The 15,233-nt window shown below is 35.7% G+C and overlaps 1 protein-coding gene across 5 annotated transcripts in view; it reads right to left on the minus strand.

Annotated features, from left to right (window-relative positions):
• MYO6 (myosin VI) overlaps nt 1–15,233 on the minus strand; it is a 100,627-nt gene that overhangs the window by 56,211 nt on the left and 29,183 nt on the right. For all 5 annotated transcript variants that reach the window (XM_021390220.1, XM_021390218.1, XM_021390219.1 and 2 more), the window contains 7 exons: nt 12,628–12,697; nt 7,962–8,035; nt 5,856–5,985; nt 4,938–5,043; nt 3,256–3,311; nt 1,012–1,109; nt 42–206 (listed from right to left, as the gene is read on the minus strand). In XM_021390220.1, coding sequence (XP_021245895.1) covers nt 42–206; nt 1,012–1,109; nt 3,256–3,311; nt 4,938–5,043; nt 5,856–5,985; nt 7,962–8,035; nt 12,628–12,697 — 699 coding nt within the window. The remainder of the gene's footprint in view (nt 1–41; nt 207–1,011; nt 1,110–3,255; nt 3,312–4,937; nt 5,044–5,855; nt 5,986–7,961; nt 8,036–12,627; nt 12,698–15,233) is intronic.

Below are 15,233 nucleotides of genomic sequence, written 5' to 3' on the forward strand. Positions count from 1 at the left end.
CAGTAATGTAAAGCTCTACAAATACTGACTCCAGTACTTACCCTGAAGCTGTCAGGAGAGCTTAGATACAGTTTTTCCCTAATGTCTTCTGGAGCACCAGCACAAAGCCTGTAAAAGATATGGTAATTCCTCTCTTCTTTGCCTTGTACACAGATCCTAGATTTCTCCAGCAGATAGTGTGATACAAATCCACCAACAACTGAGTTCTAGGAGGAAGAAATATTTTTCTGATTATTAGAATGTTTTTTGATTATTTCAGAGTCAGAGTTTTTCAATTTAAAATTGTCTGATCGAGTCTATTTCAATTGACACCGCTCCAAAGATTAAAATATATTTATAACTAATAGGTGCCAAGCTTAAAATAAGAAACAGTTTCCCCTACCGTAACTTCTCCCACCACATGTACTGAGCCTACATACATTCCTTTTACCAGAAGGCTCTACTTTCATAACCACAAGCAGAAATTCTATGTGCATATGCTTAGGCTATCCAAGCTAAACTACACTCAAAGAAAAATCTTCATAGGCTATGCAGTGACTAGTACTTCTGACAAAAAAAAAAAAAAAAAAAAATCAGTTCCATGACTTTTTTCACATACATAATATTAACATGAAGTCTCAAAATCTCATACAAATACATAAATCAGAAATTCATATAAAATATTAAAGCATTTAAATTTATAACAGTTGATATATATACACAACTTATGCTTGATTGTGAATTAAAGGAATGCATAAATACTTAAGAGCAATTAAGTTATTCGTTAGTATGCCTCTTCCTCTTAGTGTGATGAAGTTGTGGATGGAAGTAATTTTCCCACTGACTTGACACACCGTTTTCCAGTTGTGGCACAGTACTGTGGCTTTCCTTTCATGGTGATAAATACAAATCAAATAGGGAAACCAGGGACAGGAATTTGGTGTAAGATACGTCTGCTTAACCTACTTCCAATCTAGTATTTCCATTCTATAGCAAAAATCATCACTATTATCTGTATCAAAACTCCAGTACCTTTTCATTGAAGTGAATTTCCACAAATTTCCCAAAACGACTGCTATTGTTGTTGCGAATAGTCTTTGCATTTCCAAAGGCTTCCAGTAATGGATTTGCTGTTCGTAAAAAATAAATATTTAAAGAAGTGTTAAAATGTGATCCATAAAGTACCAAGAGGAAAGGGAAAACAAATTCATACCAATTATTCAGTGAACTTACTGGGAATAAGGCGTGAAAATTAAAGGAAAAATATTACCTATTATGAATAACTGATTTTGCAAATTGTACTGGATATACAGTGGTGGAATTTACAATGAAGTATTTAAATGTCATATAACGCTGCAAAATACTTGAATTAATACTAAAGAAATTCAGAGACAATCACCAAAAATGATTCAGTGGTGTTCTTCTAATAGCGAGCAGATAAATAAATGATGCACAAGCTATAAGATACAATACACAATTTGACATTTCCCAATGAGTTCTTGCTCATAAAATCTAAACTACCTATTTATCCCATAGACAAAAATGCCACTGAAATGTCGTGCACGTTGCACGTTAGATTGATTAGGAAAAAAAAGACCTTTTAGAAAAGTTGTTTTCAAAACCAGCTGAAAAATGCCCTTTCAGATTAGCTCAATTAAATGAATGAGAGATTTTTTTTTTTTTTACTGGTTGCGGTTTTCAAGCACCTCAAAGAAAAACCCATACAGAAAGAGTGGCAGCAATTTAATGTATGCTTTATATTTATACAAATCGTGCATCGTTTAAGCAGTTTGAAAATGCTTAGTAGTTATGAAACACAAGGCTCTTGACTGTACTTTGCTAACTCTGAAGACAAAAGAAAGTCAATTTACTGAATTCCCCTAACAAACCAAAGAAAATATCTGCAGGATATTTTAAAGCTTTTAACTAAAAAACACTCATTGGAAACTACGTGAGCAGAAACTCAGATCTAACACCGAAAACCATCTACAAATCTATTCCTGTAACAATTGAACTGCGAAGGAATAACTACAGTGGTCGGATAAATTACGGATGATAATACATTATTTGGTGGAACACCAGCATTAACTTTTTTTGTTTGGAGTTTTTGTTTTGTTTTTAAAGCATAAGCTTTAAGCATATGCAAGAAAAGCCAAGTCTCCCTTTCATAACCGTCTTATTAAGAGGCCCTGTTAAGCGTTCAGGTATCCAGATACTTTACCTATTAATAGTTTTGAAGAGCGGACTATGAATTAAAAAAAAGTTGCAGGAGTTCTTTCAGATAGGATTAAGGTTCCTCTATTAATACAGATGCTGTAAGAACGCTCATTAAAACTGTGCTTCACAAAATTTAAAATTCATGCATCAGTTGCTGATTTAAAAAAAAAAATACACCAAACAAATCACTGTTCTCAAAATACCTACAAGAACCAATTAATTATCCAACTCTTGGGCCACCTTTCCAAGTTCCTTTAGCACACAGTGGATTTCACCTACAGCAATAACAGATTAAAGACTGTAGTACATCTCTGGAATAATCCAGTGATTCAAATTATGTAACCAGAAATATTTAAAGCAAAAGTAATTTCTTTTTGTTTAAGAAAAAGACAATAAGAGTAATGAAATTCTGAAATAAGTTGACTAGAAACTATAGAAGACTGAAGCTTTTTTAGAGTGGCTGGTTTTTCAGATGTGTGTGTGTCTTCTCAAAAAGTTAGTTTCTGGTTAATCAGGAATTCCATGCAACGTTGAAGAGGCTCAACCAAATAAAAAAAAAAAAAAAAAAGCTCTTCTGACCTTGCTTGGGAGTCTATTACAAAGACAGACACAATGAAGAAGAGATGAAAGTGTTAACCCAAATATATCATTTGGATTCCTTATGGCAAAAAAAGACAAAGAGAAACAACTCTGAACTATGTAAAAAACTTCCCTGCTTTATCTGACTGTGAGAACTTTATGGTGAGAAGGAGGAATTACATCTTCCTAATGTAATCTTAGCCTTGCAGATTAATACAACATAAAATCCAGTGTTGGCTACACGACAACTCAAACTCTACATCAAGGACTGTATGACACTATATTAAATAAAAGTAAAGCAAGTTGTAAATAAAAAATATGTTTTAAGTAATTAAGATCAAGGTAAACTACCTGTAATTATGCCATAGGAAGTTTGATAGTATTTTCATCCTAGCTGCTATTTACTGACAATTCAAATTAGAAGATAATTTAAAAAAAAATTAAATTGAACTTTAAATTTAATTAGGCAAAATTCAATACCTTCTACAATTCTATCATCAATATCTTGGCCAGTACCATAGGACTCAGTCAAGTATCTGTAAAGCAAGAAAAATATCAGTAAATTCTTGCATTTTCTTATGTATTTCCTGAATTAAACACAAGTTCCTGCATACAGCTTCTGCATTCACAGCCACCAATGTTAATAAAATGCCAAAATGTAGATGGTGAGATAGGAAATTGCAACGCATAAGTAAGATAAGAATCAATTTAGCAACTGAAGAAAGAACTGAAAAGAAATCCAAAACTTGTTTTAAGTTGCACCTCATTTCCCCCCCCCCGTTCCCAGCTCCCAGTATGCTCCTTCTGGAAATTTACAACTAGATCTGGGACACATTAAAAGCCATTCTTGAAATAGAACCTTCCAAAAAAGTTCAGGAACATTAACAGAGCTATATTACTACCTTTTGCTTCCTGATGATTACACAAGGAAAAAGCCTTCCTGTTTTAAAAACCCAATGACATTTTGTACACACACTGTAGTGTGGGCAGTGGCAGGGAGATGCAGCAGTGTTGATATTTGCCTGCCATATAATCAGAACTTCCTTTGCTGAGGAGCAGAAGAATAACATCCTTTGAGGACATTCCTCAGGGGACGTTGTCCCAGTGCCTGCCATGTTTTGTGTTCTTTTTTTTTTTAGCAGGATCAAAGTTGTGAGCTGTCTTCTGTTAGGAAGTCCCCTATAAATATTATTACCATCACCTTGCTGAAACTCCTACAGCTCTCCACTAAAGGTTGCAAAGGGGCAAAGAAGAACAGTGTGATGGAGAGATGGCCAGGAATGATGATTCTTCCTGGGATATGGAAGATAATACCACTACCACATACATGATGACAGGGAAAAGGCAATTAAAGATTTACACAGGGAAACAAGACAAGGAGGGGACAGAATGCATTCAAACTACCTGCAGTGAGCTTCCCTAGATAGTCAGGCCACTTGTATTCTAGGTGAACTCAATGAAGCATTACTCTCCAGTTATAGTGTTCCAGAGTGATACAAAGCAGTTAAAGTATGACACAAATATGGTCAAGATTATTAAAAACATATAAGAGGAAGGCTAATCAGCAATATGGCCTCCACACAGTTTAATATGCTTGATTCAGTGTCTTTCATACATGAACATCAATAAATAAATAAATGAACCCCATTATTCAATATTTATTCAGTAAATTAGGGTAGAAGTATATTACAAAATCCCTGCAATTGTCTCAGAAATCAAGAGTTAAAAACCACAGATCATCAAGCAAACTGAAGAAATGAAGACAGGGAAAACAGATAAATGCGCATCTATGGCAAAACCAAGTGTGTCTTGCAAGACACAGTTAAAATGCCTAGTTTTGATTTTGTCAATGGTAATACCAGACATACAATACCAAAACGACTGCATCGTAAACCGTAATAACTATATGATGCAACTACAACTGAGTTAAGGCTTCTGTAAATGTATAGCCATTGCCATATGTTCCATACGCTATCATGTCAGCATTTAAGTTTAACCCTATAAATGTCATGCATTAAAGTGTATGTAGAAGCATACACATAACTTTCTGAATCGAGTCTTAAAGTTGTGCTACTGAGTGCCTTACAATTAGCTCTGACTATTTCAAACAAACCCATAAATGCAAGAGATTCGCTGAATAACTTCAGTTCAAAAGTACAAACCTCAAAACAAATTTAGTGTTTTCTGTCTTGCCAGCTCCTGATTCTCCAGAAACTATGATGGACTGACTCATCTTGAGTACTTTCATATCACGGTACGCTTTATCAGCTTAAATGAAAGAATACATGAAATATGACAAAAATTATGCTTGCAACTCTCTTGAAAATTACAATAAGAACTAGCCACAATACAAACATGCAAACTCAACATCTTCAAAAAAATCTTTACAATTGAGCTTATTACAATTTATTGAAGTTTCTCTTTTAATTACATGATAGCTGCCCGCCCTCCAACAATGCCACGTGATAGCTTAGAGTCTTGGATAGCAAATATTTACCAAACTCAGCTAGGACAAAATGAAAAAAAACCCAATCACCTACAATTTTCAGGTAAATGTGTTCACAAAATAGCTGAAAAACAATTTTACTTTAACATATTTTTAAATGCACAAGTAATACCTATGACAAATCTTTTCTTAAACACAGTTACATTCCAAGTGATCTGTAATCAGGTTTATATCAATAATAATATTTAAATGCATTTTCTGCCCATAACATAATCATATAAAAAGAAACAGTGCACGTGATTTGGCAATACAGTAAAAGACAAATGCAATCACTATATTTTGCCAGTTTTGTTCACATCATTCTTCATTTCTAAAATCTGATTTTTTTTTTATGATTGTAAATTATATTTAAACTGCTCAGACATAAAACGCTGGAGGTACAGAACAAACATAAATAGCTGCCAAAATCTTCAAACTGCATATCAAGGAGGTGAAAATTTGCAATTTTAGCCCCCATTTTTTATTTTTAATAGCTTACAGTAATTGAATTACTGCTACAAAGGTTCAATTTACATCCAACTGCAAATTATTTAATGCTTGTTTTGTAAAAGACAAAATCAGACTCAATACATACCAATGGCAAAGACATGGGGTGGCAATGTCCCAAGTGATCTACCCTGGTACTTTTTAATAGCATCCGAAGAATAGAACTTAGGTATATCAAAATATGGATTCACTGCAATAAGAATGTTGGCTACATACGTCTGTGAAGAAAAGAATTAACAGCAAACTATTAGCTAGTGTTCAACCAAAGTGGTTAACAGCAATTTTCTATTATTATTGAAGAGTATAGTCAAAGTACAGCAATTTCATTTGCAATTCTCTCGAGCTAATGCAAGCACGAGACGGGATATGTTTTCAGAGTTCTTCTAATTATCTTTCCAGGACTTCTGTGAAAAAGCACTTCTCAGGAGAATTTCCTAACCACTGAGCTGTGGAATATGTCCCGAACTTGACCTTTGTCCCTCTCCTTTTAAATGATTTCCCATTGTATGAGTTGCTGGATCAGGGATAAGAAATCACCACTTCCTCCTCTAAAGTGAAAAAAGTAAGCTCTTGGCTAGCATAATGCGCTCTCCTCCAGTGAGGACAATAATTTTTCAATATCAAATGGAAGGAACTCAGCAGGAAGGACTGACAGAATACTGCCTGGGAACACGCTCAAGCCAGGCAATAAAAGCATTCAGCTGAGAGAAATTAGCTATGGCCACTTCCAAAGTGAGAAATGCAGAATACAAATGCTCTGTAATTGACAAAGAATTTGAGGGGGGGGGAAATCAAGGCTGCTTTTTACTTTTCCATCTGAAAAATCTTTTATACTTTCATTTTAATGATCAGATCACATATAAGGATGACCTGACGTCTGAAGCACAGAAAAAAAAACAGATTTGTGGGAAAAGTTACAAAGAAAATCAGATAAAACCTCAGACTGAATAACTTATTTGGTTTATTGTTTGTGAGTCTATCCCAGGACTGAAAATCCCCAGACTGAACTTTAGACACTATCATGAAATGCTGATAGAAGGCTGGATCACAGACAACACAGTAATTTTCTCAGATGATTCTATTTTCATCATTATTTAATGATGTAAAACACAAGCACGGAGTTCTTCAAGCGCTGCGAGTACTAAAATTAGTTTTCTTTTCAGAAATAAGGCAAATACTGTTAATCAGAACTAAAGAAAAAAATACAATAAATACAATAAATTCTGGCTGTACCAAAAGGTTACAATGGAATGGTAATAAAGATAATCTGATATTTTTCGAGAAAATATAGGTACTTGGGACAACATATTAATAGCACTTGTTTAAAGGGAAGAAAAGTTTTATGAACCTAAATACTATCCTCCCTCATGGTAAGTTCAGTTTTAGAGTTTATTTCATTGTTTTGTGTTTGTGTTTCATTATTATTTTTCCAGTACAGCATTCAAATCACCATTTTAACTCATCTATTTTAAAGCTGGTGCTTTATCTTGAACCCATAAAAAGTTTATAGCTCTGTAAAGTTAACTGCAACAAAGGAAAACAACTAAGAGGGTATCACTCTAAATCAGTTCATTTTAGAACAGCAGACTAACAAAAAGGCTGATTTTTTTTTTTTTTAAACATTGACACTTAGAAATTGTGTAGATGTTTTGCAAGCCAGCTTTCTATTAGAAAAAAATAAGAAAGAAAATTCTTATCTTTCTTCTATTTCACAGCTGTCAGCGTCAGGGCAGATGGCAAGGACAAAATGTAATTCAGTCAGAATTCATTAAGTACAATTAGGCAATCTGATAGCAATATAAAAGATTAAGATGGACATCTGAGCTCGGAGGTGTTAGAGACAGCACCTGTTAGCTTCGTTCAAAAATAATGAAGAAAGAACCATCTTTGTTAATAGCTGCTGCATTGGTGAAGTAAGTTCTCTATAGGAACAGACATCTGTGATACAACACCGTGCTCTAGTTGCAACTGAGCAGTCATGACAAGAAAAATCTATTGCTCTCCCTGGTAAAAAATTAGCTAGAATCAGTCTTAAGCAAGGTAGCAAAAAATGCCCCAAACCTTCTAAATTTACAGTGTTACAACTTCTTTTCATGTTCTGTGATTGGAAAAAAAATAATAATTTTTTGTGGATTCAGGGTTTTCTGAAAGGATATTTATCATTAAACTGGTTGACATGACAGGTAATACTTACATAAATTCTGTCCTTACTGTACCGAACTTTGATATTGTGAAGGAGAGTGGCTTCATTTAAATACATAAGGGAACCTGCAAATAAAAGATAGTCATATAGCATTAAGAGCACAGGACTACCTTTGGGTACAGCCAAGCAACTAAATCTTAGGATTAGGGAACATTTTACTTCCTCTCTCTTTGACTACAGTTTAATCCTATCATTCCTATCACCATACTTTGTTGAGGCAGAACCGCTGACTCAATCAATATATGCTTTAAAATCGTAGACCTACTCTTCATTGTACACCCTAAGTTAAAGAACATTGCTGAACAAAGAATTAGACTACAGGAGCCTCAACACAGATTCTGCAAGTGTAAATTGCAAGCTCTAAGGTCCCTTAGAACATCCTCGTATACAAACACAGTGCTTTTCCTTCCATGCTGTTCTACAAGCATGGAAACCAGTGCCTACCAAAATCCATCACACCAACACTTCTCTTCCTTCCAGCTCCTCTCTGCTCTCTGCAACAGCATCCATGGGGCAACATCATCTAACTGACGCTTCGAGTAAACACTGGCTCCTGGAGATTTTCAGCTGTTTCATTTCCCCAGTGTATTTTCTAGAGGCAGCAGGACAAATATCATTGCAATATCAAGCACCAGTGCAACCTTTCACATGTCTAGGCCTCCTCACAGAAACCACTGGGAGGGCGGGGGAAATACTACTGCAACAAAACTTAGCTATTTTTTTTCTTTATATGTTAATACACCAGTGTGTCAGAAAAAGGCAATCCAAGGCAGAGAGCAGGCTCACAGTTTCAACATATATGCAAAGCTAGGCCTTGTTTTCAGCTATAAAACTCCAGAATGTGTTTGGCAGTCTGAAATTACAGAGGGCACTACTTGCAACACAGCCTCAGTTTTCAAAAATGTCCAGTCATCTTTTTCTATTTGCCTAAAATTCAAGTGCAGAACACTATTTTGTCTTGTTACAATTGACTGGCTACCATACTTATTATGCCTTACAGTATTAGTGGCACTTGAAAGGCTGTATACATTTGACTACTGTTTATAGAATGATCACTGAGTGATAACTGCAACTCCCTACTCTACATGAGGCCCATATATGCGTTATTAGTATACAGTGACCAACAAAGTGTAGAACTGTAGTGTTATTTCCGAATTTGAGCCAAGTGGAACCAATGCCCCTAGGGCCTCAAGGGCCCTGGCAGAGAAAAATTCTAGCTTATTTCTGTGCATATGCAAGACAGACTGCAAATTCACATTGCCTGCAGTCCATCTGCTCAGACACCTCACCCAGCAAGGAAGGCTGAAGCTCAGCAACCAGCTCCTAACTTCTCCCTCAGCGCTCCTTCTACTGACTCAAAAGATACTGGCAGTAGAATAGGGAGCGGCTGTACCTCCTACCACGTATACCAAAACCAATTTGAAGCAAAGGTCACTTCAGCAGTGGTTTGCAGCCTCCCTCTGGCTTATGTAGCTCCACTGAATAACCGCACTTCCTTCCCTGACTAGCTAAAATATAGCTTTACTTCAGATGATTGGAGGCATTCATGTTTCTCAAAGGACCTTGCAGCTTCTGGGTTGTTTAAAAGAAACCATCTTCCTCTGAAAAATCGCTCATACATACAAACCTGCTATGTCAGAGGCTCCTAGACCACAAATTGCAGGGCTGCCCTAGCATACCTATTTCTGCCATCACCTCTTTGAATGAGGTCATCCCAAGAGAAAGAGACATTATAGAAGGAAATGAACCAGAAACTTCTGCTTGCTCTAATGAAAGTTAAAATCTCCTTCTCCCCTTAAATATGTAAGGGGTTGTAAATTTTGAACATTGTCGATTATGTTTAATCATTTTAATTCTCAGTACTGAGTTAAGAAACTGCTGTATAGTAATTGTATTTGTACTCTTAAAATTCAAAACAAACAACCTTCTCTCTTGACTGCATCTTCAGATGAACCTCATAGGTTTGCACTATGTTTTAAAAGAAATAGTTAGGCATCCCCAAAAAAACCCTGGTAATTATCCAAACAACACAGGACCCCAGATTTCAACATTTCTTAGTCTCCACTGTTCTCTTAGCAAAAGGATTCCAGTCCTCATTAAAGGCACTGTACCTGCAGATTCACTATGTAATGGAGCTTGCTTGCAAGAGAAACACTGTCACCGCACTGCAAGATGTGCAAAATAAAGCTGACGTCAGCAATTTCAAAAATGCATATTCGTTAGAATACACTCCAGAAAAGCAGCAACCATGTCCAGAGGCAAAGACAGTAACCAGTGAGAGAATTATTGTTATTCATATTGCTCATTCCTAAATATACGCAGCATATGTGCACAGTCCCTATATTTATTTACATACACAAATTTCACAGAAGTGAAGTCAGGCACTTAATGTCAGAGTCAAATCCATACATGCTGGCTCTCCTGTGCATACAATAAAGCAGGATTTATATGGAAGATTATGTTTTATCCTGTAACTACAAGGCTCTGTGTCTGTTGAACACTTTTTAAAAACAAATTCTTATCTAATATCCTGTCTTCCCCATTCCTTCCTTTTACTTTTTTTATTTTGTCATTAAAAAAATAGAAGTTCCACATATGGTGACAGCCCCCTAAAATTGAGTAAGCTTGAGGTTGTGGGGGAGTGGAAGAGGAGTGTTAATTACAGGAAAATGTAAACTATTTGTCTCTGTACCATTTGCAGTATTAACATTTGAGGAAGGGCTAGGTTCTCAAAAAGGTTCTCTCTTGCAGCCAGTATATTAGAGATATGGAAGACCAAGGGTGGGGAAAAAGAATAAAAATACTTCAACAGATTAGTCCCTGGAAGGGAGTTAATCACTAAGGATAGGTTGGAATGGTAAGTGTATTATTAACTAGTTCTTCAAGATTTTTCAAAACTATTACAAGGAGAGACAGAAAGCATCTCGTAGTTTGTCAGGTTTCCTAGTGATTTATATTTAACGTGTTCTTCTTAAAGATCAACGACACTCAGCACAAATCACAGAATGGCTTCAGGTAGAAGGGACCTTAAAGATCATCCAGTTCCAACCCCCCTACCACAAGCGCAGTTGCCAACCATTAGATCTGTTTGCCCAATCTGGTTTTGAATGCCTCCAGAGATGGAATATCCACAACTTATCCGCAATCTTCTCTGAGAGAGAAAAAGGCAAACCTTGGGATTCATATATGCTGGAAATAAACCTCAACTGCTGAGCAAAAGGTAGAAATACATTGGAAGTCTGAAAATAATATTTGATACAGAAAGGATTGCTGAGCAAAACATTTTAAAGTTTTATATTTTATTTAGTAAACCACAGAAGATATTTTCTTCAGTGGGAAGACTATTTTAACTTTATTGAATAGTACTTTGTTAAAATCTCAAATTACATCTATTATCTCATTCCAGTTTTCAGTTCCCTGACTAGGACATTCAGATGCCAGGACTTCTCAGTTGCATCACTGTGACAGATGAACACATGAAATGCATTTCTCTAATAACCATCATGGGCATAGAAGACAGATGCCAACTTTGAAAAGTTCCTACCCACATTACATTCACAAAAACAGAAGCAACTGGAAGCCAAGCTTCCAGTTTGGTTCCACCTGTAAAAACACTGCATCAACTAGGTCCAATCAGAAGCCTCAAGTCTCCTTTTCTTGTTATTACAGAGCAGCTGTGACAGTTGTACTTCCTGCCAGGGTATATAAATACTATTCCACAACAGAAACTGTGGATCTTAAATCACCCAAACAAATTTGAAAGTCCTACTTTTTATTTATTTTAAATGAAGAACAAAGGCTACTTTTCCCCACCATTTATGAAGTTACCAGTACTTTGGCCAACCAGTAACCCTCATCAGAAATACTCAAAAGAATTCAGTTCATCACAACTTAAAGATAGGATAGTTTCTGTGAATAGATTTGTTCACAAAAAGCAACAGTTCTATAAAAGCTGATGTTTTCTTACTTGTCTTTCTTGGTACTCCATCTCCCCACCCTAGATTTGGATACTCAATTTATTTCCACACAACAAACCACAAAATATTTAAAAAAAATAAAAGCCCTGCATAGCAACACAATTTGTATCATACAAGTTCACTTCAAAAGTTCTTCTCCAACATCACTCCTGTGCCTGATTCAGTATAACCTATTTCCATTTCCAATGGCCTAAAAGGGCCCAGATCTCCAAATTCTGAAAGGTTATCCGGACATTTTCAACTACCCATGCTTCCACAGAAATGCTACCTGAGGAATGAACGGATTACATGCAGGAAAATGCAGTAAAATACTGTTGCAGCAAAAGAATTAGTTGCTTAATCAGCGTTGTAAGGGATTTAGTTACCCACAAAATACTGGTTGCAGTTGATCAAGAAGCAGTTAAGTGACACTTAACATATAGCTGAAGTTAGTCAAGTAACAGCTGCACTGAGAATAACTCATGTAACCATAGGTTTCCTCTAAAGTGCATGGATGAAAATTTAGAAAAAAAAATGCAATCAATTACATTTCAAATGGGCTTACTTTAAGTTTAAAGGGCTAGTAAAGTTCATACACAACTTCAAGCGAAGAAACAACACAAAAAGGAAATATTGTAAGCTAACAATATTCTCCCACTTCTTTTTCAAATGCATAATTTATTTTTAAACTCATAACTTACAGTTATCTTCCACATCTTTTTTGCTGTCCTCTTCAGCAGGAAACACTTGATTGATAGCAGCTTGGAAAGTCTGTTAGATGAAACATATTAACACTGTCAAAATTCCTTCAAAATAAGGACTTCAAAGATGTCTTATATCATACTGCAAGTAAATGTACCGCAACAGAGCCAATGAAGTTTCTAGCCTGCTAACAGCTTTGGAAATTATACTGACCTACTAGGTGCAGATTAAGAACTGCAGCATTTGCTTTATTGCATTACATTACAAAAACCACTGTCATATAAGTTCTTATCACAAAAATATTTGATCCTTTCTGGAAATTGCACATAATTGTTGGCAAACAAGAGACAACGCCAAAAATAAGGGTAAGAAAACCAACAATGCTGCAAAGGGAACAGATCTCTAAAGGACAAACAACTCCCTTAGCTTTGCAATGAAGTAAAAAGAAGAAAAATGAAATTATTAGTTCAGTGGAAAGACTGTGTTCTCATTTTCACACGTTATGAAACATTCTTGCTTAAAACATAAATATTCAGTAAACAATATTCTCTATATCCCCAAAATCTGTAACTTTGGGTTTTAACCATTTTCTTCAGCAAATCGGTATTCAAGTAAAACAAGACTTTTCTTCAGCCCCTGTACTCCAGAGGTATAAAACCAGCCATTTATCAAATGATCGTGTCCAAGTGGAAAAATTCATATTAAAAACAACTTTGTTTCTCCTTTATTCACCAGAAATCATTATTCACATTCTTGTAAAAATGAAGGAAAAACATCCCAGAACACGTCTTACAGCATCTGCACAAAACTACTGTGTAGTGTAAGAGGTAGGATTTGAATTATACTTTTAGATTATCATATTGATAGCTTGCTTGAGCCACCTAGGAATGAACAAAAACCTTGCTGTATCAATTAAACATGACAGCCGCCATGCTGCTGCAGGCCTCTTCCCTGTGGAAAGGCAGATAAGAGGTCTAGTTTACTCTCTCTACCATTTTAAAAGACAACGAACCAGATCAAAAAGAATGATCCAAATAAATGAGAAATTTGCTTGTTTAACTTTGTATCCAGCAAGACAGTACTGTGAGAAGCATCTCACATGGAAGTTAAGGAGAAATACAGCAATTGGCTCATCTTTGTTTCGCTACAAAAGATACAATAAATGTGAACATCTGCAAATTCCTGTCCTCTCTGAAGAGGCAAAGATTAATAACATCACTGAGCAAAAGTAATTTCTTCCAGTTGAAAAACATTCACTCTGCAATATCCCTTCCCTACAAAGTTATCGTGCCCTATGCAAATTATAGTCATAATAATTTATATTTTGCCATCTCCTTATCAGGATTCAATGCAGAAAAAAAAATGCATAAGATGCTTTTGTAAGGGAAAGGAAGCTTCATGGTGAGTTTGGAACACTTGGATGTCTATCAGACCACCTTCCTTCAGAGAATGGTGAAACTGTGGCAGATCTGAATGTCACCCACCTCAGAAGTTTGGCTCTAGCAGGGCAGAGAGCCCTTCCTCCCTCTCAAAGCACTGCAGTTGGAATATATTACCATCTTTTTTTCTGCAAGTTTGTTGACAATAAAGGTATATCTCACTGGGTGAAGATCTATTTGAACACAGCAATTCCCCACATACTCAGTTCATTTTGAACGAAATAGCAGAAAAGATTAAGAAAGCTTGACTGGCTTCACAAAAATCTAACTTCGCTTGTTCTTGTCTGCTGATGTGTAACTCAGGTTTAACCACTACTAAGGACAGAATTTCTTTTTGAAGGAGAAAACACGATATCCAGCTACTCGGTAACACTTCACAAATCTTTGATACTCCAACATTTGACAGATCTAAACCCAGTTATAACACATCTACCTCAGCAGAGGAAGGAAGAGCTTTTACAATCTCAGCCTTCTGATGAAAAATAAATGTCAATGAGAAATTAATGAGAATTCATACTGACTGTCCTCCTTCACTGTGTCACACAATGGGAATTGTGAAATAATTGCTAGAAATTGCATCGTTAGATATGCTGCAGGGACAGCTTGTGACGAACTAGATGTCCTTCCTCAAGTCCTCCCTGCCTTCTCTAATTTAGTATAGTATCATATCTAAATATTTAATGAATGTCAAAGCAAATAAGCAATATAAAGACAATTGCTCTCCTGCTGGATTTTTTTTAGATCAGCATAGTTTAAACTATGTCAACCAAGAATTTTACTTCTGTCACAGTTGTTCCAACGCTTTATGTTTAAGGTGATTATGGGTTGTGTAGATAAGTACATTATTTAAAGGTGTAAAGCTCTAAATATTGCCAAATACTATTAAAATCTAATCTATTAAATAGAAAAATGGGTAAGCTATCATACATCTACCATTTAAAAAAATAACCAAAGCAATGTTCTCCTGTATTTTGAAATAAATTGACTTTAAGAGGAAAACACTTCAGGTCAAAGACACATTAGAACAGTTTAGGACAAACTTGTTCTAAAAATTGAGATGATATTATGAACTCTAAAGTAGCCTCAGAAGGCAAAACAGAGGATTTGTGGGTTTTTGTGTAGGTTTTTTTTTTCCTCTCTGTAATGAAGCAGCCCTTGAAATCCAA

Source organism: Numida meleagris, chromosome 3, assembly GCF_002078875.1.
Source record: "Numida meleagris isolate 19003 breed g44 Domestic line chromosome 3, NumMel1.0, whole genome shotgun sequence".
Classification (NCBI taxonomy): Eukaryota; Metazoa; Chordata; class Aves; order Galliformes; family Numididae; genus Numida; species Numida meleagris.